Genomic DNA, 25,063 nt, shown 5'->3' on the forward strand with positions numbered 1-25,063 from the left:
TTTTCTTATTACATTTATGTATTTATTTATTATTTTTGCAGGTTTTGTCCTCCATAATTGTGGTAGTGTTTTGAAACATTGTTAAGCTCAAGAATGTCCCCACCAGCTAAGCTAAGGTGTTTTTTCCAGCTTTAACCTGGTTGACCTTGACCCGATCGACTAGTAATTCATCTGATCAACCTAAACCAGTATGGACCAGCTAATGACAATAAATGACCTCCTTCTCCCAGCTAGAAAAAATCGTGTAGCTGCCATCAAAAACTGTAAAACTGTATTCTTGCTGTATTTTCTAGCAAGGCTTTGACTAAATGCTACACTTAAAGAGTTAGTTCAATCATAATAAAACATAACAAATCTGGCATCATGTACTCATCGTCATTTTCCCCCTTTTAGTACACCAAACAAGAATTTAAGAAGTATGTCCAAGCTGCTCTCTTATATTCAATGTGAGTGGATGGGGATGGGTAGCTCTCAATCTTCAAAAAGTACAAATCAAAGCATCATAAAAGTCGTTTATTTGACTTTATGTATTCATGTTTTCTATAGCTTATGATGTGTATGAGGAATAGACTGAAATTAGTGTTATTATTACTGAAAATCTTGCTTGATGTCTGTAGAAACCACTCACTTTCATTGTTGGAAAGCTTGGATATTCTGCTTTAAAAAAATATTTGGTGTTCCATGGAAGAAAGAAAATCATGCAGGTTTTGGTGAACTATTCACCAAACTCAAGTTAAAATCATCAACAGATTTTTATATGTGCTTCTCTTTCTCTCTTTCTCTCAGAGGATCTAGATGACCTGCGAATGGAGGGGGTCACTGGCCTGGTGCCGTCTGGCAGTAAGTTCAGCCAAGGCCGCAGCTCTTACTGTTCAGAACCCCAGGCCAAAGTCACTCTCAACATCTGCTCAAGGTGTGCAAGGTAAATATATACACTGTGACCAACCAGCCCTGCTCTACTCAATGACTTTATACTGACCAATAAAGTCACCCATCAGTGTGTGAGCATTGCCACTTTGGCAAGCCTCTATTCAGCAATCAAGCTCACAGACGGTACACACAATGTGAACAATGACATCATCAGGCCCACACTAGAATGCACAGCCATATATCTTCATCAAGACACGAGTCACTTATCCTGACCTCTGTTTATTGAGAGGTCTGCAACAGAAACCCTTTCAACCGGATATGAGGGTCACGCATTGCATTCCAACAACCTATAGTTAAACATTTGAGAGTTAAAGGTGAATGACTACATGCTGATGCAATGAAGAACACTTATACCATTGAGGTCACTAAGTGTGGACTCATCTTAAAGGAATAGTTAAAGATAATTCTCTCATCATTTACTCACCCTTTTGCTGCCTCAAACTCGTATGACTTACTTTTTTCTGTGGAGCACATATGAAGATATTTTGGAGATATGATGTGAATACAGTATATCCATTCAATACAAGTCACTGGGATCCAACACTTCCAAGCTCCAAAAAGGATGTAAAGGCAGCATAAAGGTAATCCATACGATTAATGTGGTTTCTCCTGTCTTCTGAAGAAATATGATCGGTTTTGGGTGAAAAACTGATAAAAATATAACCCCTTTTTACCATAAATCTTGACATTGCAATCCTCTGCATTTGGCACATGCACAGAGCCTGTAAATTCACAAAGCGCTTTACTCTTATGGTCCTTTTGGACCCCATTGACTTGCACAAAAAAAAAATGTTCACATCATATTTCCATCAAAATATCTGATGGAACAGAAGAAAGTCATATGATTTGAGATGGCATTAAGGTGAGTAAATGATGAGAGAATAATCATTTTTGCGTGAACTAATCCTGTGAGACTACGTACCTGATTTTTCTTCAACTAATGGCAATGTTATGTCCCAGGGGTTAATTCTTTATATAAACAGATTTTGTTTTTGTTTAATGAAGATCACATTACAGAGATAGTTAACCATTTTTATGCCATACAATGAAAGTGAATGGGGAATGAGGCTAAAATGCTGCCTAACATCTCCTTATTGCATAGGTTTATAAGAACAGGAGACAAAGTAAATTATGTCAGTATTTTCATTTTTGACTAAACTGTCCCTTTAAAATAATCTTGGAAACTATTTAACCAAGCCAACAGCATTGATTTTTGCTAACTTTCAAATGCCTTTTGAGAAAATTATCATTTCATTATTTAAATATAATATAAATATAACGTTATAACATGCTTTTTTTTTTTCCAACTACAAATGAAAGAACACTTATCTTAAGAGCATTCCATAATTCTGCTTGTTTTCACAAGACCCACAAACACCGATAGTCTTCATTATCACTTGTTTTCTCTTTTCATTTCCTGCTTTGTTGTTTGTGGCAGGGCAAAGCGATCACATTTCGCACTGTTGGCTGTGATATGGAGACTCGTGTCTGATGCCAGCTCTGATTAGACAGAATCTGTTGGGTCAGATGGCTGCCACACTCCAATATTTTCCCACATCTGTTTTGTTTGGCTCTTTCTTTTGTGCTTTTCATTTCTGCCTCTTATCAGATTCACAGCGGACACAGTAGGCATTCTTCACAGTCTACGAGATGCCAAACGCATCCTCTCGATGTTGGTTTGCTTAACGTTTATCTCATGATCACCATTTGTTTGCTGACTGTTTATCACCTCAATGTGGAAGTTCATTTGTTTACGGTATGTCACGGGTTAAACAGATAACTTTTTCTCCACCACACCTCATCTAACCCTGCTGAAAAAGCAAACAAACATCTTAAACCAGCCTAAGATGTTATGCTGATCTTAAGCCTGGCCAGGCTGGTGCTCATTTGGTTTAGCTGGTCTATATATATATATATATATATATATTTTGTCGTTTTTTATTTTTTTAGATATATATATTTTTTTTGCTGGTTTAAACTGGTGGTGGTCTCCCAGCCTGTCCAAGCTAGAGCTAAGCTGGTGTAGCTTGGTGGCCTTTGGTCTTCCAGGTTAACAAGCTGAAAAGTGCCCATATCCTCTGAAACCAGCAAATAGACCAGCTTGACTGGCTGGAAGACCAGCAAAGACCAGAAAACCATATTAGACTGGTTTAAGCCGCATTTTCTGCAGGGAAACTTCTCCATTGTGCCTATCCGTGGTTTTTGAATATGGTGATTTTAGGCAAATTTCAGCGTATTGGTGTGCATGTAAACACTTACTGTTGGCTATGGTTTGGCGAGTGCCTTGCCTTTAAAGCTAATGGGTGGATATGAAAGAGGGGCATCCATGCATATCACCTTCTGGAATCCTCTATGCACAATGGTACTAGCTTAATCAGACTAAGATGTTTTCACCCCTGGAAATGATGATCATTTTGTTTGGCAGAAAATCAATTGCTTGTCTCAAGAGAAGTAAAGAGCAAGATGCACTACGGTGCTTTTCATTGTCAACACTCTTGCGTGACGTTCTCCTGAATGCTTCCATGTAAATGAATGCTTCCCTCGATACAGTAACCTACTGTCTGAGAGCCAGAAGATGAGCCTTTCTCAACTTACTCATCAGGCATTGGTAGTGAAAAGGCTAAACATGAACAGAGTGAAGAGAGGACTCAAACTTTCCAATGTACACATACACGCCACTCTCTTTGCCTGTTTCTCAACCTGATCTTAAGTGTTTGTTTGGACACCTGGATCCACTTCAGTGTCATACTTGCCTTAAAGGGATAGTTCACTCCTTTATGACTTCTTTTCTCCATAGCATATAAAAGGAGATGTCTCCATTCACCTTTCATTGTGTGGAAAAAAAGTGCAATGAAAGTTAAGGCTAACATTGTGTCTAACATCTCCTTTTGTGTTCCACAGAGGAAAGAACATCATGAGGGTTTGTATATGATGACAGAATTTCCATTTTGGAGTGAATTATCCATTTATAGTGCTCTAACAGCAGCAGCTATAAAACTTAAATGAATAGTTCATCCAAAAATGAAAATACTGTAATCATTTGCTCACCCTCTTGCAATCCCAGATGTGTATAACTTACTTTCTTCTGCACAACATAATTGAAGTATATCTCAGATCTGTAGGTCCATACAATGCAAAGAACGATGACCAAAACTTTGAAGCTCCAAAATGCACATAATTGCAGCATAAAATGTATCCATAAGACTCCATTGCTTTAATCAGTGTCTTCTGAATCAATGTTATAGGTTTTGGATGAGAACAGACCAAAATATAACTCACTTTTCAAAATAAATCTTGACATCAGCAGTCCTTTGTGATCATGATTTCAAGCTTGATTACACTTCCTTGCACCATCTAGAGCTCAGCGCATGCATCAAGCACTAGGAAGTGTAATCGAGCTTGAATTCATGATCATGGCTAGAGACTGCAATAGCAAGATGTTCAGTGGAAAAAGGAGCTACATTTTGGTCTGTTTTCACCAAAAATCGATTATCGCTTTAGATGATTTTGCATTGCACTGTATGAACCTACAGCGCTGAGATATTCTTCTAAAAATCCTCATTTGTGTTCTGCAGAAGAAAGAAAGTCACACACATCTGGGATGGCATGAGGGTGAGTAAATGATGAGAGATGTTTCATTTTGGGGTGAACTATCCCTTTAAAGCATCTGATGCCCACCTCTCACTCTTCACTTCTCTCTTGGTGTCTACCCCTGGACATGTTTCTACTTGGAGGTCAGATGTATACATTTTGAACATTTCTGGTTGCAGCCAATTTCTTATTCAAAATATTGTTAATAGTCCTTTTATTGCAGTCCAGCTACTAATAACACAAAGTGAATTTGAGACAAGATAACTACAGATTAAACCTATTATCAAATGTGCACTTATGATTTATTACAATATATGTTTTTAGCCTTACTAAATCTTCTTCAGGGATACATTAACCTATAGTGCAACACTGTCGGAAAAGGTCATGGGATTTATTTCCTTATCTGCTTGTGTCTGTCCTCTTCACTTGATGAATGAGGTGGCAGACTACAGCTACACATGCTTAGAAAAACAGTTCATCTGAAAGCAGCACAATCATTCTCCTATTTCATCTGCCTCCTAAATTGGCTACAGATATGACACTTCTCGCCAGATGGGGCTATGTGTGTCAAAATGTGTATCTGATACAGTGCAGGACTGAACATAAAAGGCAAAACATCATAAAACTTGTAATGTTTATAAGGCACAAAGTAACCACAAGGGTGCTGCAATGTTGTCACAAAGCAGTCATTGCAAAAGATCTGAAAGAGTCTGCCTCACCTAAAGGCACCAGCACACTTACAGAGAAGAAGTTCTTCGTTCTTCATTCAGAGGTAAAAAGATGTTCAAAACAGCTGAGCTACGACATACTCTTTGCGAACATTCAGACAAAAATCAACTAATATGACATTAAATTGTGTATCAACAAAGATGCTGACTACCATTCCTGGAGTGACTCCAGCCAGGCTTCCTAAGCAACCAAATGGCCCGGTTGCTAGGGTGGGTAGAGTCACATTGGTTATGGTGGTTCTCATTCTCAGTGGGGGACGTGGTGAGTTGTGCATGGATTCCTTGGTGAATAGCGTGCTAAGTCTCCATTGTAACATGCTCAGCAAGCCACATGACAAGATGCGTGAGCTGACTGTCTCAGAGGTGGAGGCAACTGAGATTCCACCTCCGCCTCCCGGATAAAGGCGAGTAACTGTGCCACCACAAGGAATTAGAGAGCATAGGGAATTGGGCATGCCAAATTGGGGAGAAAAGGTGATAATCATTTTTTTAATAAAATAAAATGTGTTATCGATGACATAACTAATAAACTAATATATGCCGATTACACTCTGTTATTGTAATGTATAATGACACTGATACTACTGCAAATATTGGTGTATAAAAGGGTGTTAATGGGCAGAATGCAGATGAAAGAATAATATCTTTGGGCAGATGTGTGAATGGCTTACTGCAGCAGAGAAGCAGCATATCAAACAATAGAATAAATGGGCACTTAAGAGTATTCAATTTTTTTTTAAATTCCTTTTGTAAACTAATAAAAAAAGAAATCGCATACTGGTTCATGTTGACTTATCTTGACTGACTGAATGGGAATTAGCTGTCAGCCTCAAAGTAGGTGGAGCTCCAGGTCACACCTACTGATGAAGTGTAGTGGACCAATGGCAGTAAGAAGATATTTAGCAGCCGGTTAGAAGTTTTCCTAAAAGTTTGCCCTAGTGATACCTTTTTTCAATCGTTCTTCGATTTTGTAGGAAGTATGCAGGGGCCTTAATCATGTGCTATTTGTCTGGTCTCGTTAGTCTGTGGGAAAATCCTGTTGTCATTTGCACTGTATCTGTTCTGGCTATAAACTACTATGTGGTCCCTTGTTGACTTGCCATTCTCCAGCTTAAAGGATTTAAGTTTACATAGGTTTTATCAGTCTGCCTGGAAATAAAGTTTGTAGAGGTACAGCATGTCTGTAAAATAATCTAGAATTAATGCATTTGAGGAAAAAAATAATTTGTTAAACATTTTGTTGAGACTGGTGCACCTTTCTTTGAATGAGTTACCGCTATTATTGTGTATGAATTTAAGATTACTGTAGTAGATTTCCTCATATAGGTAGACCCACACGGAATCTGCACTCAAAGAATTTAGCTGAATTGAGATGCCTGTTATTCACAAACTCATACACATCCCCCACTAATTGCATCTTAATTTATTTAATTATTATTTTTTTTTTTTATAATACTTTCAGCTACCAATAAGAATAATTTCAGCTCCATTTTAACACGTTTAAATCCAGTCCACAGAATTCTGAAGATTTCTCATCGAGGACATTGCAGAGAATGCCGGGAAAGTCATCAAATTCAGTCTGGGAATGCTTATGGTTCATAAATAAACTAACTAGCATGTTGATCAGAAAATCACATCCTGTCTAAAAGTGTGGTCACACATACCTTCATAAGGCTAAATTTCGCTTAGAATCCGCTCAGTCGTTAATTTCAAGCAATGGACCTTCCGGTGGTGAAGAATTTTTCCTTGCAGATTTTGCTTGCAGTTGAAGTTTGGTGAAATGTGACAGGTGAAATCACCATGTTGACTAATAGGAAGTTGCTTGGTTTGGCAATGACTTCTGTGTGGGTGGTGCTTTGTACACAGCTACACTGAATATTCGCAATGGACACGCTCAACATCTGCCAACACTTTTGCCTGCAGAATTTCACTGTGCGAAGGTATGTGTGACCATGCCATAAGTGGCCGGTTCTTGGCCAGAATACAGTATGCGCCCCACTTTATGCCAATAGTCAAATGTCTAGCAACACTACTGATGGTTGTATACTCTGCCTTTGTCAACCCAGCCATTCCCTGTCTGTGTGGTAGCAATGCAAACCTAGTGTCACTAACATTAAGTGCATCCAGGATCTAATCCCTTCAATTTTCAAGGGACTTGCCTGGTAAAGCACAGCATTCTGAGTCATCAGCCATCATTATTAGTGGTGCTTGTGAAGCATAGCATCACTATTATAGTCTCACATACTTATCTTATTATTATTCTTCCATAAATTTTTTCGTCACCTAACTTGTCCCACACTGTTTGTCGTAGACCCACAAATGATGTGTCAAAACGTCCTACCTATTGAGGACACTTGTGCTATGATGTTTCTAAGGGATGAGGGGTACGGTGCACCCCTGGGGGACAAAAAAATGTCAAAAAAATCCCATAGGTTACTATGATAAGGGATTTTTTTTTCTACTATGACAAGTCAATGCAAGAAATCTCTATCCTTCATATCTCCCAATCAGAACGTCATAGAGACATGGGTTGGGTTCATTTTACTCGGGCTACCAATCAGTCTTTAGGTGCCGACTTTTTGTACGGTTTTGTACTTCTTAGTTGTGCTTTCGAAGCAAAGCAACACTATTATAATCTCACATATTCATTAGTGGTGCTTGCGAAGCAAAGCAACACTATTATGATCTCACATACTTATTATTCTTCCGTACACTTTTTTTGGCACCTAACTCGTCCCGCATAATTTTTCATAGACTCACAAATGAGGTGTCAAATCGACCGGCCTACTTACGACACCTGTGCTATGACTTTTCTAAGGGATGGGGCTGCCAGCAATGCATAAGTGCTAAAAAATACTAGCTACATGCTTGCATCATGCAAACACATGCTAGCAACATGCTAGGATCATTATAGCAGTGCTTAGCAACATGCTTTGTGACGAGTTTTGCCATGGCAAGCACCACTCACATTTTCTTCTAGTTCTAATTACTCTCTAGAAATGATGGTGTATGAAAAGAGACTGCCTCAGCTGGTGGTGGGCTAGACTAGCTCTGGCTTTTCTCAGTGGCTTATCTATATGGAGAAAGGCTTGGACAGAGAGAGATTGAGGGAGAAGAAAGAAAAAGGTAGGTAGACCGATTCAAAGAGAGACAGATAATAAGGACATTTCCGCTGTAATGAGACAGCAAGGAATGGTAGGTAAAGTATTTGGCTTGGACGTTAAAAGAGGAGGAGGTTGTTTTCTTTTGTCATCATGTTTTAATAGTTGGCTGATTGAATACAGGAAAAGGCACGCTATGACAAAGCTGAAATATGTGAAATGAAACAAGCCTATCATTTGCTAAGTGCAGCATTTGGTGATTTACAGTTATGAAGCAAAACCGCCCAAAAATAAGTTTAAGTATATGCCATTGTTGAAGAATAAGGAATGATAACTACCATGATGTAGGTCTTAAATTTCCAGTCATCCATGATATTTGCGAGACTTTAATTGTTTTAAAAGTTCTAATTGGGTGTGATATTGGCCACACAATTTATTATTATTTTTTTTTATTATTGTTCCTTATTGTCTTTCTTGAGTGCCGAATATGCCTTTGATCTATGAAAAAAGGCCAATGAGAATTTGGCAGACAGTATTTGCATACCCGCCCCGGACATACGTTTCAAAAGAGGGGAAATACGTCGAGTTCATTCAGAAATTTTCTTCGGAGCCAATGGTCGTAAATGCAGTCAGCTGCGAGTCACACACCTGTTCCTGTTCCTCTGACGCTTTGCCTGCAGTTGGATCTACGGTGCACTTCAGTATCTTTTCTCCTTCTCTGCACGGCAGTGCAGTTTGCCCCTGGGCACTTCAACAGTGCAAAATCTTAAAAGAGTTTATTTAAAAGAGTGATTTTCTCTATAAAAGAGTATGTTCCTCTAAAATAGCATTACACAGAGGCGTTGAACATCCTTTTCAGGATGCGTCTGGATGCAGTAGAGTGCTCTCCGCTTCAGATGGCCACAGGCTGTCTCGTGTGTCTGGGCTGCGATCACACCGAGGCATTATTTGTGGATGGTTCATGTTCTCACTGCGAGAGTATGACCACAGCAACGTTGCGGTAGTGGCTTGCTTTCAACAAAGCATGCCACTCCAGCTGCCCGCCGCATTGCTCCTTCTTCCCACGTGATTGATCATGCACAAACTCCCGTTCAAAATGCTCACGCAAAAACACATCGTAACTTGCGTCCGGCATCTAAATTTGTTCGCAGCGGTAGACCTGATGGACGCGTACTTCCATGTCTCAATTCTGCCTAGACACCGACCCTTCCTACGGTCCGCGTTCGATGCCCAGTCGTGTCAGTACAAAGTCCTCCCCTTCGGCGTGTCTCTGTCCCCTCACGTCTTCACGAAAGTTGCAGAGGCAGCCCTTGCCCCGCTCCGAGAAGCTGGCATCCGCATACTCCATTACCTCCACGACTGGCTCATTCTGGCCTACTCCCGAGAGTTACTATGTGCTCACAGAGACCAGGTGCTCCGGCACCTCAGCCGTTTGGGGCTTCAGGTCAACTGGGTAAAGAGCAGGCTCGCCCCGCTTCAGAGCGTCTCTTTTCTCGGCATGGAGTTAGACTCTGTCTCAATGTCAGCACGTCTCACCAGTGAGCATGCGCAGTCGGTGTTGCAATACCGCCACCTTCAGGCCGGGCACAGTGGTCCCTTTAAAACGTTTCCAGAGGCTCCTGGGGCATATGGCATCCTCCGCGGCGGTCGTGCCGCTGGGGTTGATGCATATGAGACCGCTTCAGCACTGGCTTCAAACTGGAGTCCCAAGACGAGCATGGCACGCACCGTTTGATGGTCACCCCCGCCTGCCGCCAAACATTCCCTGGACAGAACTCTGCTTTCTGCGGGCAGGAGTACCCTTGTAGCATGTTTCCCGACGCATCCTGGTCACGACTGATGCCTCCAGATTGGGTTGGGGCGCCGTGTGCAATGGGCATCCCCGGCAACCTCAATGTGGTAGTGGACGTGCTGTCACGACAACGCTTGCCCGGTGGAGAGTGGAGGCTTCACCCCCAGTCGGTCCAGCTGATTTGGGAACGATTCGGCATGGCCCAGGTAGACCTGTTTGCCTCCCAAGAGACCTCCCACTGCCCGCTCTGGTTTGCCCGAACAGAGGCTCCCCTTACATTTACATATATGCATTTGGCAGATGCTTTTATCCAAAGCGACTTCAAGTGCACTTATTACAGGGACAATCCCCCTGGAGCAACCTGGATTAAGTGTCTTGCTCAAGGACACAATGGTGGTTGTGGGGATCGAACCAGCGACCTTCTGATTACCAGTTATTGGGGCCTTGGGGCAGATGCACTGGCACACAGCTGGCCCTCAGGGCTGCGCAAGTATGTATTTCCCTAGTGAGCCACCTTGCACAGGTGCTGCACAAGGTCAGGAAGTACCAGGAGAAAGTCACCCTAGTGGCTCCCTACTTGCCCACCCGGGCCTGGTTCTCGGACCTCGTACTCCTCGCGACAGCCCCTCCTTGGCGAATTCCCCTGAGGAAAGACCTTCTTTCTCAGGGACAGGGCATGCTCTGGCATCCACACCCAGATCTCTGGAACCTCCACGTCTGGCCCCTAGACGGGACGCGGAAGATCTAGCTGGTCTACCACCTGCCGTCGTAGACACGGTCAACCAAGCCAGGCAACTTGAAGTGGTGCTTATTTGCAAATCGGTGCTCTTCCCGGGCTGAAGACCCACATTGCATTTAGGTCAGTGCTCTTATTTCTGCAAGAGAGGCTGGAGAGGAGGCGGTCCCATTCCACCTTGAAGGTGTATGTTGCTGCTATTGTGGCCCACCATGGCGCGGTAGAGGGCAAGTATTTGTGTAAGCACGACTTAATCATCAGGTTCCAAAGCGGCGCCCGGAGGTTAAATCCTTCCCGGCCAAGCCTGTTCCCCTCCTGAGATCTCTCAGTGGTCCTCGCGGGCCTTCAGAGACCCCCCTTCGAGCCGCTAGAATCAGTTGGACTCAGGGCCCTCTCTCTAAAGACAGCCCTGCTGATCGCGCTCGCCTCCATCAAGAGGGTCGGGGACTTGCAAGCGTTCTCTGTCAGCGACACTTGCCTGGAGTTCGGTCCGGCAGACACACATGTGATCCTAAGACCATGACCGGGCTACGGTAAGACCCCCTTCCCACGATGCGTGTAAGGGCCCCAGCCATTTTTGGCTCTATGCAAGAAACATAGAAAGAAAAGAGGTCGGCCCGTTCCCAGGTTGGGAAGCGTTGTCTTGTTCCCCTGTTTAGGGTAACCAGAAGTATTCTGATGACTTTTATGAGGCATTGGGGAAGGGTATGTGCAGTCTGTCACAGCTGGTCGCCTTTGCACGTAAAATACCTGCCCGCTCCTGTGTCAGCATTACACGAATACGGCTCAGTGCATGGCGTGATTTAAATTGGACCCCTAGTGTTGCTTCTTCGACACGACGTCGAAGTGAGCAACAGACGGGGAACGTCTAGGTTATGTATGTAACCTCCATTCACTGATGGATGGAACGAGACGTTGTGTCCTCCTGGCAACATCACTGAGCCGAGCCACTGTGGTGGCCGGACCATTTCCGGCTCCTCAGAAACATCCTGAATGATCTCGATGTATTTCCCCGCTTTTATACCCGTATGTCCGGGGGCAGGGTATGCAAATGCTGTCTGCCAACTTCTCATTGGCCTTTTTTCATAGATCAGAGGCATATTTGGTGCTCAAGAGAGACCCCTAGTGTCGTTTCTTCGACACAATATGTCGGTAAGACAATGTGCGGTAAGACTCGCGGTGGTGGCTTGTGTGTTTACATCAACACGGAATGGTGCAAGAACTCTATGCTAGTCTCTAGTTACTGTTCATCGCTGTTGGAGCTTGTGACTGTTAGATGCAGACCTTTTTATCTACCACAGGAATTCACCACTGTTTGCATAACCGGAGTTTACATTCCCCCCAGCGCTAACGCTAAGGAAGCACTCTGTGAACTGTATGGGGCTATGAGCGAACTGCAGAACGCTCACCCCGACGGACTGTTTATTGTCGCCGGAGATTTCAACCATGCAAATCTCAAGACAGTGCTCCCTAAATTCCATCAGTATGTGGACTTTGCAACGAGAGGGGCTGAACGCGCTTGATCTTGTTTACACAAACATCCCAGGCGCGTGCCGGCGGAGCCCCGCCCCCACCTCGGCTACTCAGACCACATCTCTGTTATGTTAATTCCAGCATACAGACCGCTCGTCAGACGCACAAAACCGCTTCAGAAGCAGGTGAAAACCTGGCCAGCAGGAGCCATCTCTGCTCTTCAGGACTGTTTTGAGTGTACTGACTGGCACATGTTCAGGGAGGCTGCAACATATGGCGATTCTACCAACTTGGAGGAATACACAGCATCAGTGACCAGCTACATCAGCAAGTGCATTGATGATGTCACTTTCTCCAAGACCATCACCACACGCTCCAACCAGAAGCCGTGGATGACTGCGGAGGTGCGCACGCTGCTGAGGTCCCGAGACTCCGCCTTCAGAGCAGGCGATAAGGCAGCCCTAAGAACAGCTAGGGCCAAACTGTCACGGGCAATCAGAGAGGCAAAGCGCCGCACGCCCAGAGAATCCACAGTCACTTCCAGGACAGCGGTGACACGCGGCACATGTGGCAGGGCATCCAGGCCATCACCAACTACAGGACAACATCAGTTGCCTGTGACAAAGATGCCTCCCTTCCAGATGCGCTGAACGACTTCTACGCTCGGTTTGAAGTGCAGAACGACGTGATGCGAGGAAGTCCACCCCTCCTCCTAACGACCAGGTGCTCTGTCTTACCATGGCAGATGTGAGGAAAACTCTACGTAGAGTCAACCCACGGAAGGCTGCTGGACCAGACAACATTCCTGGCAGAGTGCTCAGAGGATGTGCAGACCAACTAGCAGATGTTCTTACCGACATCTTCAACATCTCTCTGAGCAGCGCCGTTGTTCCAACGTGCTTCAAGGCCACCACCATCATCCCCATGCCAAAGAAGTCTTCATTGTCCTGCCTCAACGACTACCGTCCAGTCGCACTTACACCCATCATCATGAAGTGCTTCGAGAGGCTCGTCATGAGGCAGATTAAGACCCAGCTGCCCCCCTCACTAGACCCACTGCAGTTTGCGTATCGTTCAAACCGTTCAACGGACGATGCCATCACCACAACCCTCCATCTGGCCCTCACCCACCTAGACAATAAGGACTCATACGTTCGAATGCTGTTCATAGATTTCAGCTCAGCATTCAAAACAATCATTCCCCAGCACCTGATTGGAAAGCTGAACCTGCTGGGCCTGGACACCTCCCTCTGCAACTGGATCCTGGACTTCCTGACTGGGAGACCTCAGTCAGTCCGGATCGGGAACAGCATCTCCACCACCACCACACTGAGCACTGAGGCCCCCCAGGGCTGTGTGCTCAGTCCACTGCTGTTCACTCTGCTGACTCACGACTGTGCAGCAATGCACAGCTCGAATCACATCATCAAGTTCGCCGATGACACGACCGTGGTGGGTCTCATCAGCAAGAACAACGAGTCAGCATACAGAGAGGAGGTGCAGCGGCTGACGAACTGGTGTAGAGCCAACAACCTGTCCCTGAATGTCGACAAAACAAAAGAGATGGTTGTTGACTTTAGGAGAGCACAAGGTGAACACACTCCGCTGAACATCGACGGCTCCTCTGTGGAGATCGTCAAGAGCACCAAATTCCTTGGTGTTCACCTGGCGGAGAACCTCACCTGGTCCCTCAACACCAGCTCTATCACCAAGAAAGCCCAGCAGCGTCTCTACTTTCTTCGAAGGCTGAGGAAAGCACATCTCCCAACCCCCATCCTCACTACATTCTATAGAGGGACTATTGAGAGCATCCTGAGCAGCTGCATCACTGCCTGGTTTGGGACTTGCACCGCTTCGGACCGCAAAGCCCTGCAGAGGATAGTGAGGACAGCTGAGAAGATCATTGGGGTCTCTCTTCCCTCCATCAAAGACATTTACAAAAAACACTGTATCCGCAAAGCAACCAGCATTGTAGACGACCCCACACACCCCTCACACAAACTCTTTACCCTCCTCCCGTCTGGCAAGAGGTACCGAAGCATTCGGGCCCTCACGGCCAGACTGTGTAACAGCTTCTTCCCCCAAGCCATCAGACTTCTCAATACTCAGAGACTGGTTTGACACACACGTGTCCTGAGTTGGACTTTAATAACTGTCACTTTATAACTGTCTGCTACCTCAATAACTGCTATGTGCATAGAACATTATCTCATAGTATGTTATGTTTACATTTTTAGAAACTGTCATCTTTTTGCACTACTGAGTACTGGTCACGCTGTACTGTCTATTGTCCTGTTCATTGTCAGTAATTTGTTGTACTGTCCTGTACTTTTTGCACATGTTTGCACGTGCACTTTATATAGGTATATATAGGTAGTTTATATAGGTATTTTATTTCGTTGTGTAGTCTCATGTGGTCCTATGTTGGTCCTTTGTTGTTTTTATGTAGCACCATGGTCGTGGAGGAACGTTGTCTCGTTTTGCTGTGTACTGTACTAACTGTATATGGTTGAAACGACAATAAAAACCACTTGACTTGACAATGTCTCATTCCCTCCATCGGGGAACAGAGGTTACATACGTAACCTAGACGTTTTTAAAGCACATAGATGACTGTTTGAGGAGTATGCTAGTCTTTAAGACAGCCTTAAAGGCTGAATTAATGATGACAGAATGTTAATTTTAGATAAACTATTTGTTTAAGAACACATCCTCTTAAGACAAGTTCTTAATCCCAGCAAACCTCTGAGATAGAATTATGGGTGTTTGTGACCGCTTGTGGCATTTAGTAGATTGTTGTCAAGTCTTAAGCGTTCCCCTATGTTATACTCGGCCTACATTCCAGTCTGCCCATATCCTCATCCTCCCCCTGATAGTGATAAGACAAATAGAGTGCTTTGGCTCAGTCTCATCACCTTTTATGAATAGAGACTCGCTGTCTCCACTTTCTCTCATCCAGCAAAGACACTGGGTAGAAAATAGAGATTTTATTTGATACCGATCCATTTCACCGAGTTCTTTCATAACCTTAGTGGAGAATTCACGCTGAATGGAGAACTTGATAGTATTTTCACTGTTATCTTCTGCTGCTATCATAACTGTGGGGAGAAATGCAATCCACTTATATGAAATGAAAGATGTTTTTCTTAGTGCTTAATATTTGTAATTTGTTAGGCTTCAAGGGGACAGTCTCACCCCTGCAAGACCGGAAGAGGCACCAACACACTACGTCCCAGAGCAAGCCGTCCCAGAAATACCTTGTAAGTAGTACCCAATTCTTAAATTCATGGGACCTGTTTCAACTATTTTATAGCTGGACCCCCCTGCCTTTTTAAAGTTTTTAAAATGAGGATATGAAGCTATACATGAGCAATTCTGTCCCTGTTTTAAATCCATAGTCCAAGGCAGTCCAATCCCAAAATATAAAAATAAGAATAGTTCCTAATAATATAATATCAAATAATTACATTATATATATATATATATATATATATATATATATATATATATATATATATATATATATATATATATATATATATATATTTATAGGTGATATATATATATATATATATATATATATATATATATATATATATATATATATATATATATATATATATTTATAGGTGATATATATATATATATATATATATATATTTATAGGTGATATATATATATATTTATAGGTGATATATATATATATATATATATATATTTATAGGTGATATATATATATATATATATATATATATATATATATATATCACCTATAAATATAATTTTCTTATTCTTTTTTAACTTTATAGGTGCCCTCCACTCTTCCCTTGGGCCCAATGTATTTCTGAAATGATTAAAATATAAGGCCACAAACTATAAAAGTGCAATCCTGTCCAAAATAAAGAAAGCACTTGTATTTGCTGTTTGTTTATTTATTTATTTTTTACATTAATTTAAAAGTTAACTTTATCATGGGTCTGGGATAACAACCCTGAAATACCTCCCAAGCAGTACTGAAGACACCCCACCCTGCCCCGCTTCTCTCATTGTTCCAGACTATCCCCTTAAATCAAATATCATATAGAGAAAGAGCAGATTAATGTGAATACTGTATCATGTTATGGGGTCTGCTGAAAGGGGTAGTCACTTGAAAATTAGTTTTTTATGTGGGCGTCACTCAGTCTTACTTAGGAGAAATTTAATCTCCCCATTGTCTCTCAGGAGCCGCTTTGGTGCAGTCACTGGAGAGTGGGAGCATATTGTGAGTGTGTGTGTGTGCATGTGGCAAAGGCCTTATTGTGTTTTTTGGTTCTGGAACAGGTCCATTACCTACGGTGACAGAAACACTGACAGCAGCAGAAGACCTGCAGACAACCTCTCAGGTGACAGGGCAGGTGGGTGATCCTCAGCTAGCAAAACGGTTTATTATATCACTTTCCATAAGTCATGAATCTCTACAGCATCATCTCCATTGTGAAGAGTGTCAGATAGACAGTTAAAACCACTTATATGTTTCTTCAGGGAGGTGCGGCCCCAGCGTGACTTAACTATTTGTCTCTGTGCCTGTCAAGCTAGAGGGGACACTCACCTAGCATAACAATGAATATGAACTTCATGTGAGAAATGTTGTTTGTGGGGAGAATCACTGAGAACAAATTGTGCCCCTGATAATGCAGTTTATTTGTACAGGCTTTAATAAAGGGATTACGCACATCAGGTAACAGCACAAACACACCCAAAAATTTATTGTTGAACACCACTTGCATGGTGCAATTCCCGATCTTACTAAATCACTTCCTATAGGAATCAATAATCAAGAATTATGAATACTAGGTTGTTGAGGATACAGCAAACTACCATTATTTGGCGATTTTACTGGGACTGTGCAGCTCAATGTGCGCCTGCTTATTACTTGAACTGATCCTCTGGGATTTACGCTTTTCACTGCCCAGAATGGCACAGACAACAAAACGTAATGCTTTTATGAGCTGATTCACTTCTTAGGACAACAATAGTCACAGGCTCTAGATCTGTTGGGGGGGCTTGAGAGTGTTGGACCACATTGACTTGCATTTTATAGACAAAAACACATCATATCTCCATCAAAATAATGTTTGTTTGTTTTTGTAAACGTAAATATGACCCAGTGCTGTCAGTGCCTGCTTGGTGAATAAGACACAACCTATCCACTGAAATACCGTGTGCAAAAGTGGCACAACTGTTTTGTGAATTCACTGTGTCTGATTATGGAGTTATAGAAAAGATGCAGGGTTAGGAAGATCACAATTTTGTCTGTTGTTCGCAGAGTATCATGTTGTTGATGTAATAGTGCTCATTTACATTAGAGAGAGAGGTCATCGAGGACACCTGTGTTAAAGAAATACCCCATTCCATCAAACCTGTCAGCAAAGCCACCAGAGACCAGAACACATTTCCAACATGGAACACAATAACAGGACTATCCCTGTATTCTGACATAGCAGAAAAACACACACTCAAAACCCAATACAGTGGGAATTTGACTGTATACAGTTTTCTATCACTATAGCAACTCTCGAACTCTCTCTAACCCATCATGAAGTGGTTATTTTTCTATCAGCAGCAGCACAGAGAGAGTAGCTATAATTACAGAGGAAAAGTGTTGGAATAAGTCTTCTTTAGGAATCGTTGGCTGAGCCATGCATGGAGCTTATGGGCTGAGTGTTCCAGACTGAGTGGCAACACCAAGTGTGAGGCTTCTTCTCCATCTCCTGGTGGGGAAATACTCCACTCATCCCTCACCCACGAAGCTGTGACCGCCCTGTGAATCCATAACACAGAGTAAACAATGCCATCTGGATACCGTATTGGGCCTCACATGCATGTAGGTCTGCTTTCTCGTTGACACAGAAATGCTCTCTTTACATTTGCATTCTGTTTTGAAGGAGTAGTTAACCCACAAATTTAAATTCTGTCATCATGTACTCATATGACTTTCTTTCTCTTGTGGTAAACAACAGAAATATTTAGTAAAAGTCTTTGCATGGCTGTTTGCCATATAATGAAATTGAATAGTGACTCAGGGCTGTCAGGTTCCAAAAATGACATATTTTGTCTATTTGTTACATAAATATGGGTAAATATGAGATCATATGGGTTCAGAAGACTTGAAATATAGTGTATGACTCTCATTGACTACTTGCTCTATGGTTTTGTTTTTGTTGTTGATGTCCTTTTTAGAGCTTGAGAGCTTACCATAATTGTTCACACTCATTATATTGCAAAACAAAAAAAAAAGATTGTCGATTTTTTTTTTCTTTTGTGTTCCATGAAAGAAAGAAAGTCATATGGGGTTGAAGCAACATTATAGTGAGTAAATAATGACAGAATTTTCATTTTGGGTGAACTGTCCCTTTTAAGACCTATTTCTCCTGAAAACAAGAAGAAAGAAAGAAAGAAAGAAAGAAAGAAAGAGACGTAGAAAGTGTGAAAGGAGGCCCCCTCGTCTATATATTAAACAGTGCCAGTGAGCTGAGAGCAAGAAGGCTAATGTTTCCCACATGGAAGGGCGAGTGTGAAAAGATCAGATCAGCTACAGCAGCTTTTTAAAGCTTAATGTGGTTATTTTTTGTTTAATTGCTTATTTTGGGCTCTCCTTGAAAGGCAAATGCGATTTGTCTTCCTAATAGCTTATTACTTTAACTGATCCTCTGGGGTTCACGGTCCTCACCGCCCAGAATGGCACAGACAACAAAACGTAATGCTTTTACGAGCTGATTCACTTCTTAGGACAACAATAGTCATGGGCTCTATATCTGTGCTGCTCCCCTCCAAGGTGTAAATCATGATCTTAGCACCATAAATGATGCGCATAATGGGCGGAGAGTTTCGTATTGGTTCCAGATTACATACGTCATCTTGGGAGCCTTTGCTGTAGTGGTTGGGCTTTGAACAACCTGTAAATTTCAATCCAGTCTACTGTTTTTATGATCTATATCGAGTGCTTCTTTGCTGTTGTACAGAATGATAAACTATTCATAAATTACACAGACTAAATCATTTGAAGCAGTAGTGTGCAATATCTGTGCCTCTTGTAGCACTGGAATAAAAATATATATTGTATATAAATATTTATCTATATCAATATTTTTACACTAGTTTCCTAAAAACTCTCCACATCTTCCATTGGTCAAACAAAAAGTCCCACCTTTAGTCTACATTTGTTAAGCCAATGTACCTGTCGGGCTTGTTAGGATACTTAAACCAAGCAATATTTTGATAGTGCCATAGTGTTTACACTTCTCATGGAATCAGACTTGATAGCTTATAGTTGTCTCTGGATATTAGTAGTAGATATTTTTACATTTTAAAAAAATCACCATTAATTTAGGAATGTTATATTTTCAGATTCAGTCAGTGATTCAGAAGTTCATTGTGGAATGTTAATATACAGTATTAATAATTCTATCCTGTGTAAAATTAGATAATTAGTCTGTAGTTGTCTAATTAGCCCTGTGGGTGATCTTAATGGAATATCAGCTTTGTTTTTATTAAACAAAAATCAGAGGGTATAATTTAATGAAATCTCTGGATCCTAGACTGGTTTCCTCATTAAAGTGACAGAGCAGAAAGTGTTTCATATTTTCCCGCATACTGTAATAAAGCCCATGTATATAATGTCCATATTACAGAAAGATTTGTTTATCTAAGGGTTCAGTCGTATGAACTTTTGTTGCTACAGCCTCCCACCTTAGTAGATCTGAAATATTTCAACTTAAATCTTTTATGTTAACATTGGCCTTTTTTGTAATCCAAGCCATCACACATTAATGGATCTCTCTCATGTGGTTTCCGACCTTGATTGTCTTAGTACTGGGGTGATATTAAAAAACAGCCTTGGGGAGAGTTTTCTTTGACTGTGAGAGCTCTGTGTGGACCAAACTAAAGTTTGCAAACTGCTGTGCATTGGCCTTCTTGATCTTTCTGATTGCGCATACTCATTTATAACAAGGAAAAAACGTTCTCTTCAAACAACGTCTACTGCATTACGTAGCATGAAGATACATCTTTTTGTTACACATTTCTGGTTCTCCTGATTAAAAGACCAGTTTAGGCTGGATCAGGCTGGTTTGTGCTGGTTTAAGCTGATGTAGTTGCTTGACCACATTCTAATTATGTGCATGTATATAATATTGTGTAAAAGATTTGTTTAAAATATTTGTTTTTCCTGCTGTTTACCAACCAAATCTACAGTAACTAGACAAGCTTGTTGACAAGTTTAGTCTTTCTAGTAAAGCTTGTCCAAAAATTACGTTTGCTGGGTATTTTACAAGGCCAAGTTTGGGACTAGGGTTACCACTTTTGGAGCTGTAGAATAAAGAACGCTCTTTTTGGGTTGTGCACAAATGCACAACAAGCGATCCACAAATGAATGCTGGTCAGAGTTGTGTTTGTGAGTTAAAGCATATATTTGTAAATATAATTTTTTTTATTTGCAAACCTCATTTTATTTATTTGTGAATTCACTTTATTTTTGTGAAACTCCTAACATACATTTGTAAATCTCAATCTTTAATTTCTTTTTTGTAAAACTCCTTTTTATTTATTTATGGATGTCATTCAATTTTTGAATTTGTGAATCTGTTTCCATTTGTATGTTAATTAGAAACAATTATAACCCCATACACAAGCAACCTCATTAACATTTCCCTTGAAACATACAGAATATTCTGTCAAATCAACATGACAGATATGAAATTAGCAGACAAACAAATCAAATAACTTAACTTTAGTGGGCCTTAAAACAAAACATTTCAAACATGTTTTTTATGGTGGGGTTTTCGGGGCTGTCTAGATCCTAATAGCTAGTGATTCACTGTTAAGGGAAAAAGTCTGTTTGTTGATTATTGATTTCTCACACATTCACCTTTCACAGTCCTCATTATCATTAAATGTTTAAAAAGCCTTTTATATTCCTTAAAGAATTTCTTTACATTCTTAGCAGGAAATAGATTAGGTTTAACTGTCAACATGAAGATGAGAATTATTGAGATTTCTTTTTTTGTAGCTGTTAAAAAATATATATTGTATCTACAGCGTACTATAACAAAAGCCCTAAAAAAAAAGTTCAGTTATTGTGTTTTTTTAATTATTATTATTTAAAAAATATATATTTATTTTTTTAAATTTTTTTTAGACTTGCTCCTCCAAATTCATCTCTGTATTACAAGCCTGTTCAGTAATTATTGTTGTTCAGGGCTTGTAGCGATGTGTTCAAACCCTCATTTTCTATTACATTAATCTAGTTTGCAATAAAATGCAATCGGTTAAAATTGTGCTGGCGATCTTGGGGTCTGAATCACTTCTGGAAAATTGTATTGTATCAGGTCAATATTTAGACCCCCCTACATTTTTTATATTTAATGAAACTGTAGAGGACCAGTGTGCCGATACTTCCTGCTGACAGTGCATGTGATGCAAATTTAGTCATCAGCACAATACAATCTTTGCACATTGCTGGCACATACGCCTGACATTGACTGTGCTAACAGTATCACAAAACATCAAATGCTTCCATATGGTTTGGGTCAAAACAGTTTTATATAATTTGAAAGGCTGAGAACGTGACTAAATGGTACGAATTACGTAGTGTACCCTAGCCTTTGCAAAGACTGATACTTGTTCAAGTGAAAACACAATCTTCACTACTGCTTCTCCACGTACATGGTTGTTCAGCATGATTCATGTGCAGTCATACATTCATGTTATATACAAACTATCCAGATTTTAACTGCTTGAATTAAGTCATTTCAACAGGTTGCATGTGTATGTGTGTGCACTGCAGGTTTGTGTTGTTTTCTGCACTGTACAATCTAGGTACAGACAGTATGTCATGTTGTAGGGCCCTTCTCATGTGGTTTAGGGGGTTTAGAGTTTAATCAGATAATAAATGTGTTATTGTCTATTTCCCGTTTGCCTTTGGAACAGTGCCCGTGAACATACATTAGTTGAATGTGCATGCTGCCAAGTCAAGAAGATTCAGTAATTCTTTACGTTAGACTTCATTTCCGTCTGCCATGCAATTTATCAGAGCACCAGAGGGTAAGTGGAGAACACTGGTTTATTTAGTGTTTCCCATTCAGTTGTACATGAATTAAATATGTTGGATATGTTGGATATTTTTTTAAATGGAAGTCTTCAGTGGCAGACATATAAAAATGGATGTGCACGGGCGTTTGATGACAGCAAGTGGCTTTTAAGAGATGCATTACTCAAGTTTTCAATTTGTTTGTTTTTACCCATTACCAAATGTAAAACGGCAAATATGTCTGTCATAATAAACTAAATGTATTGCTTCAGAATTAACTTCAGATGTCGATTATTTTCTCCAAACAAGAGATTGCATGAAACATTGGTTGCTTCTTAAAACATAGAAAAGCAGTAAATCAGTTACAATGAAAAAAAAAAAAAAGAATTAAAAGAAATATGATATTGGACTGTTGTTGTAGTTACCTCCTTCATTTTTCATTTCTCCATGCCATATGCTGCAAACAGTTTTAACAGTCCAGTCCAGAGGGATTGAGGCAATGTCGTTGGTGGTGCTGGTTTCCTTGTGTCCTTTTTTATTGCGACTCTCTTTCCTTATGGCAGGTTTGTGTGGGCAGAACATAAGCCTCAGTGCTCTGTGTACTTGCTAAACATCACTGTCGCTTTAGCCTGCGGCCTCCAACATGGCCGTAAAGAGGCAGCAAACGCAGATGTGACAGCAGGCAATGAGCCAAGGCAATGTTGTGCCAATGTGGAAAATAGACAGAGAGGCCAGTGGCATATACTCATGAAAGCATCTTTTTAATTGCAATTGTAAACCCTTGACGTTCCCTTGTGGATTTTGAGCCTGCTTACAATGAGCTGGACTTTGAACAATTTCAGTGGCTCTTTTGTGATGTTTGATGTGCATAAGAAAATATCCACAGATTTAAAAGCCTGTTTAATGGCTTATGTGAGTAAAGTGTCCTGCTATTTCTGAGAGAATTATGGTGAATTTTGGATTGGTTGCCAGTGGTTTGCCAGCCACCAATGCTGAACAGGCACACACGCACACTCTAGTAGTTGTCTTAAGATGTGGACTGTTGTCTAGCAGTCTCATATTTATCCTCAACATGGATTTCATTTCTGGAGTAATTGGATCCATATTTTTGAGTGGACAGAAGCCCCTTCAAAAGTGGCTGCGATCTCCAGCATTGGTGGACCATTCAGTAAACACTTATTCCCTGAATACTCATTGCAAACATAAAACAGCTTTTTCGTTTGGCCGGTAAACAGATCATCTCCGATCAATTCACATGAGTTTCACATGAGCGCAGGGAGGAAACAGATTTGAATGCTAATCTTGTGAGCTTCAAACTAGTTTGACTCACTCGGTTTCGAGTTGCACGCACACATCATGATCAATAAAGACAACTGTCATTGTAAACCACAGTTGTGCCGAGGGCTCACTGAGCCGTTCCAAGGATTGCTTCAGTTAACAAGTATCTGAGAAAGATCTACAGTGGGGTTGAATTGTTGATGATGATTCAAGTCAAACCTATAAACCACAAAAAAAAAAGATGCAGAATCCAAACTGAATATTAATGCTGACAAACACCTCTTAAAAGAATTTCATAGTTTACAAAAGTGTTTCTACACACTGTCACTCATATTTATTTGTTGTTAATGTAAATGCAGATGCTTGTCTATAGAAAACGTCCAAACATTTTTGAAGGAAGACTTCTCTTCCTGGCATGTTTAGTTGAACGTCGCTTTGAGGGGGTGTGCATCGCCAAGTTTGTTTCGTCATACTTAGTGATGCTCTCCAGTGTTCAACTGAATGTTTTTTGTGTGTGTGTTGTGTGGGCATGTTTATGTGGTTTACAAGGACAATTTTTTTAGGTTACAAACTGGTATTTAAGGGGTATAATGCTATAAATGTGGTTTATGAGGACATTTCTAGTATCCCCATAATTTAAATAGCTTAAAAAACATATAAAAAAATCAGAATATTGCCAAAATAATTAGCATATAAAGCAACGTTTTCAGCCCATGTGTTCAGTAGAACAAAATAAATTTGCACCTAATAAATGAATAAAAATGGAATTGAAATGGAATTTATAGCCACTGGGGAAGCCACTGTGACACCTTTAATAAATGATACATTTCTAATAAATGTAATGAATACATTGTGAATAGTAGTCAAGTCCTAGTCAAGACCAAGAAACCCCTTGAATTAAGACCGGCCTTAGTGAATATACTAACAATTATAGCTATTGGTTTTCTTTACATTTTACATTTATTTATTTAGCTGACGATTTTATCCAAAGCGACTTTCAAATGAGGAGAACAATAGAAGCAAATTATCCTAGGGAGGCAGTAGAAACACAAGTGCTGTAATGCAAGTTTCAAAATTGTTTAGAGAAGTACCCCTAGCAAGGAGGACAAGAATATTTTTTCAGTTAAATAAATAAGACTAAAGGGGTTGGGTCAAGTGCTCACGGCAGAGCTGTGTCTTTAGATCCTTTTTGAAGAATGTTAGAGAACCAGCTGCTCAGGTGGAGTTTGGCAGGTCATTCCACCAGTGAAGAAAAGTTGAAGAGAAAGTCCTGGACAGTGATTTTTGCTTCTTTGAGATGGCTCTGCGACATGCCGTTCACCCACCAAACGCAAACTTCTGGAGGGCACGTAGACCTGAAGTAGTGAA

The 25,063-nt window shown here is 40.9% G+C and overlaps 1 protein-coding gene across 3 annotated transcripts in view; it reads left to right on the forward strand.

The window, feature by feature from the left end:
- Positions 1 to 25,063, forward strand: part of LOC127635210 (uncharacterized protein C8orf34 homolog) — a 104,831-nt gene that overhangs the window by 59,808 nt on the left and 19,960 nt on the right. For all 3 annotated transcript variants that reach the window (XM_052115084.1, XM_052115085.1, XM_052115086.1), the window contains exons 8-10: positions 787 to 922; positions 15,526 to 15,611; positions 16,672 to 16,745. In XM_052115084.1, coding sequence (XP_051971044.1) covers positions 787 to 922; positions 15,526 to 15,611; positions 16,672 to 16,745 — 296 coding nt within the window. The remainder of the gene's footprint in view (positions 1 to 786; positions 923 to 15,525; positions 15,612 to 16,671; positions 16,746 to 25,063) is intronic.

The sequence above is a fragment of the Xyrauchen texanus genome, chromosome 42 (assembly GCF_025860055.1).
Source record: "Xyrauchen texanus isolate HMW12.3.18 chromosome 42, RBS_HiC_50CHRs, whole genome shotgun sequence".
Lineage (NCBI taxonomy): Eukaryota > Metazoa > Chordata > Actinopteri > Cypriniformes > Catostomidae > Xyrauchen > Xyrauchen texanus.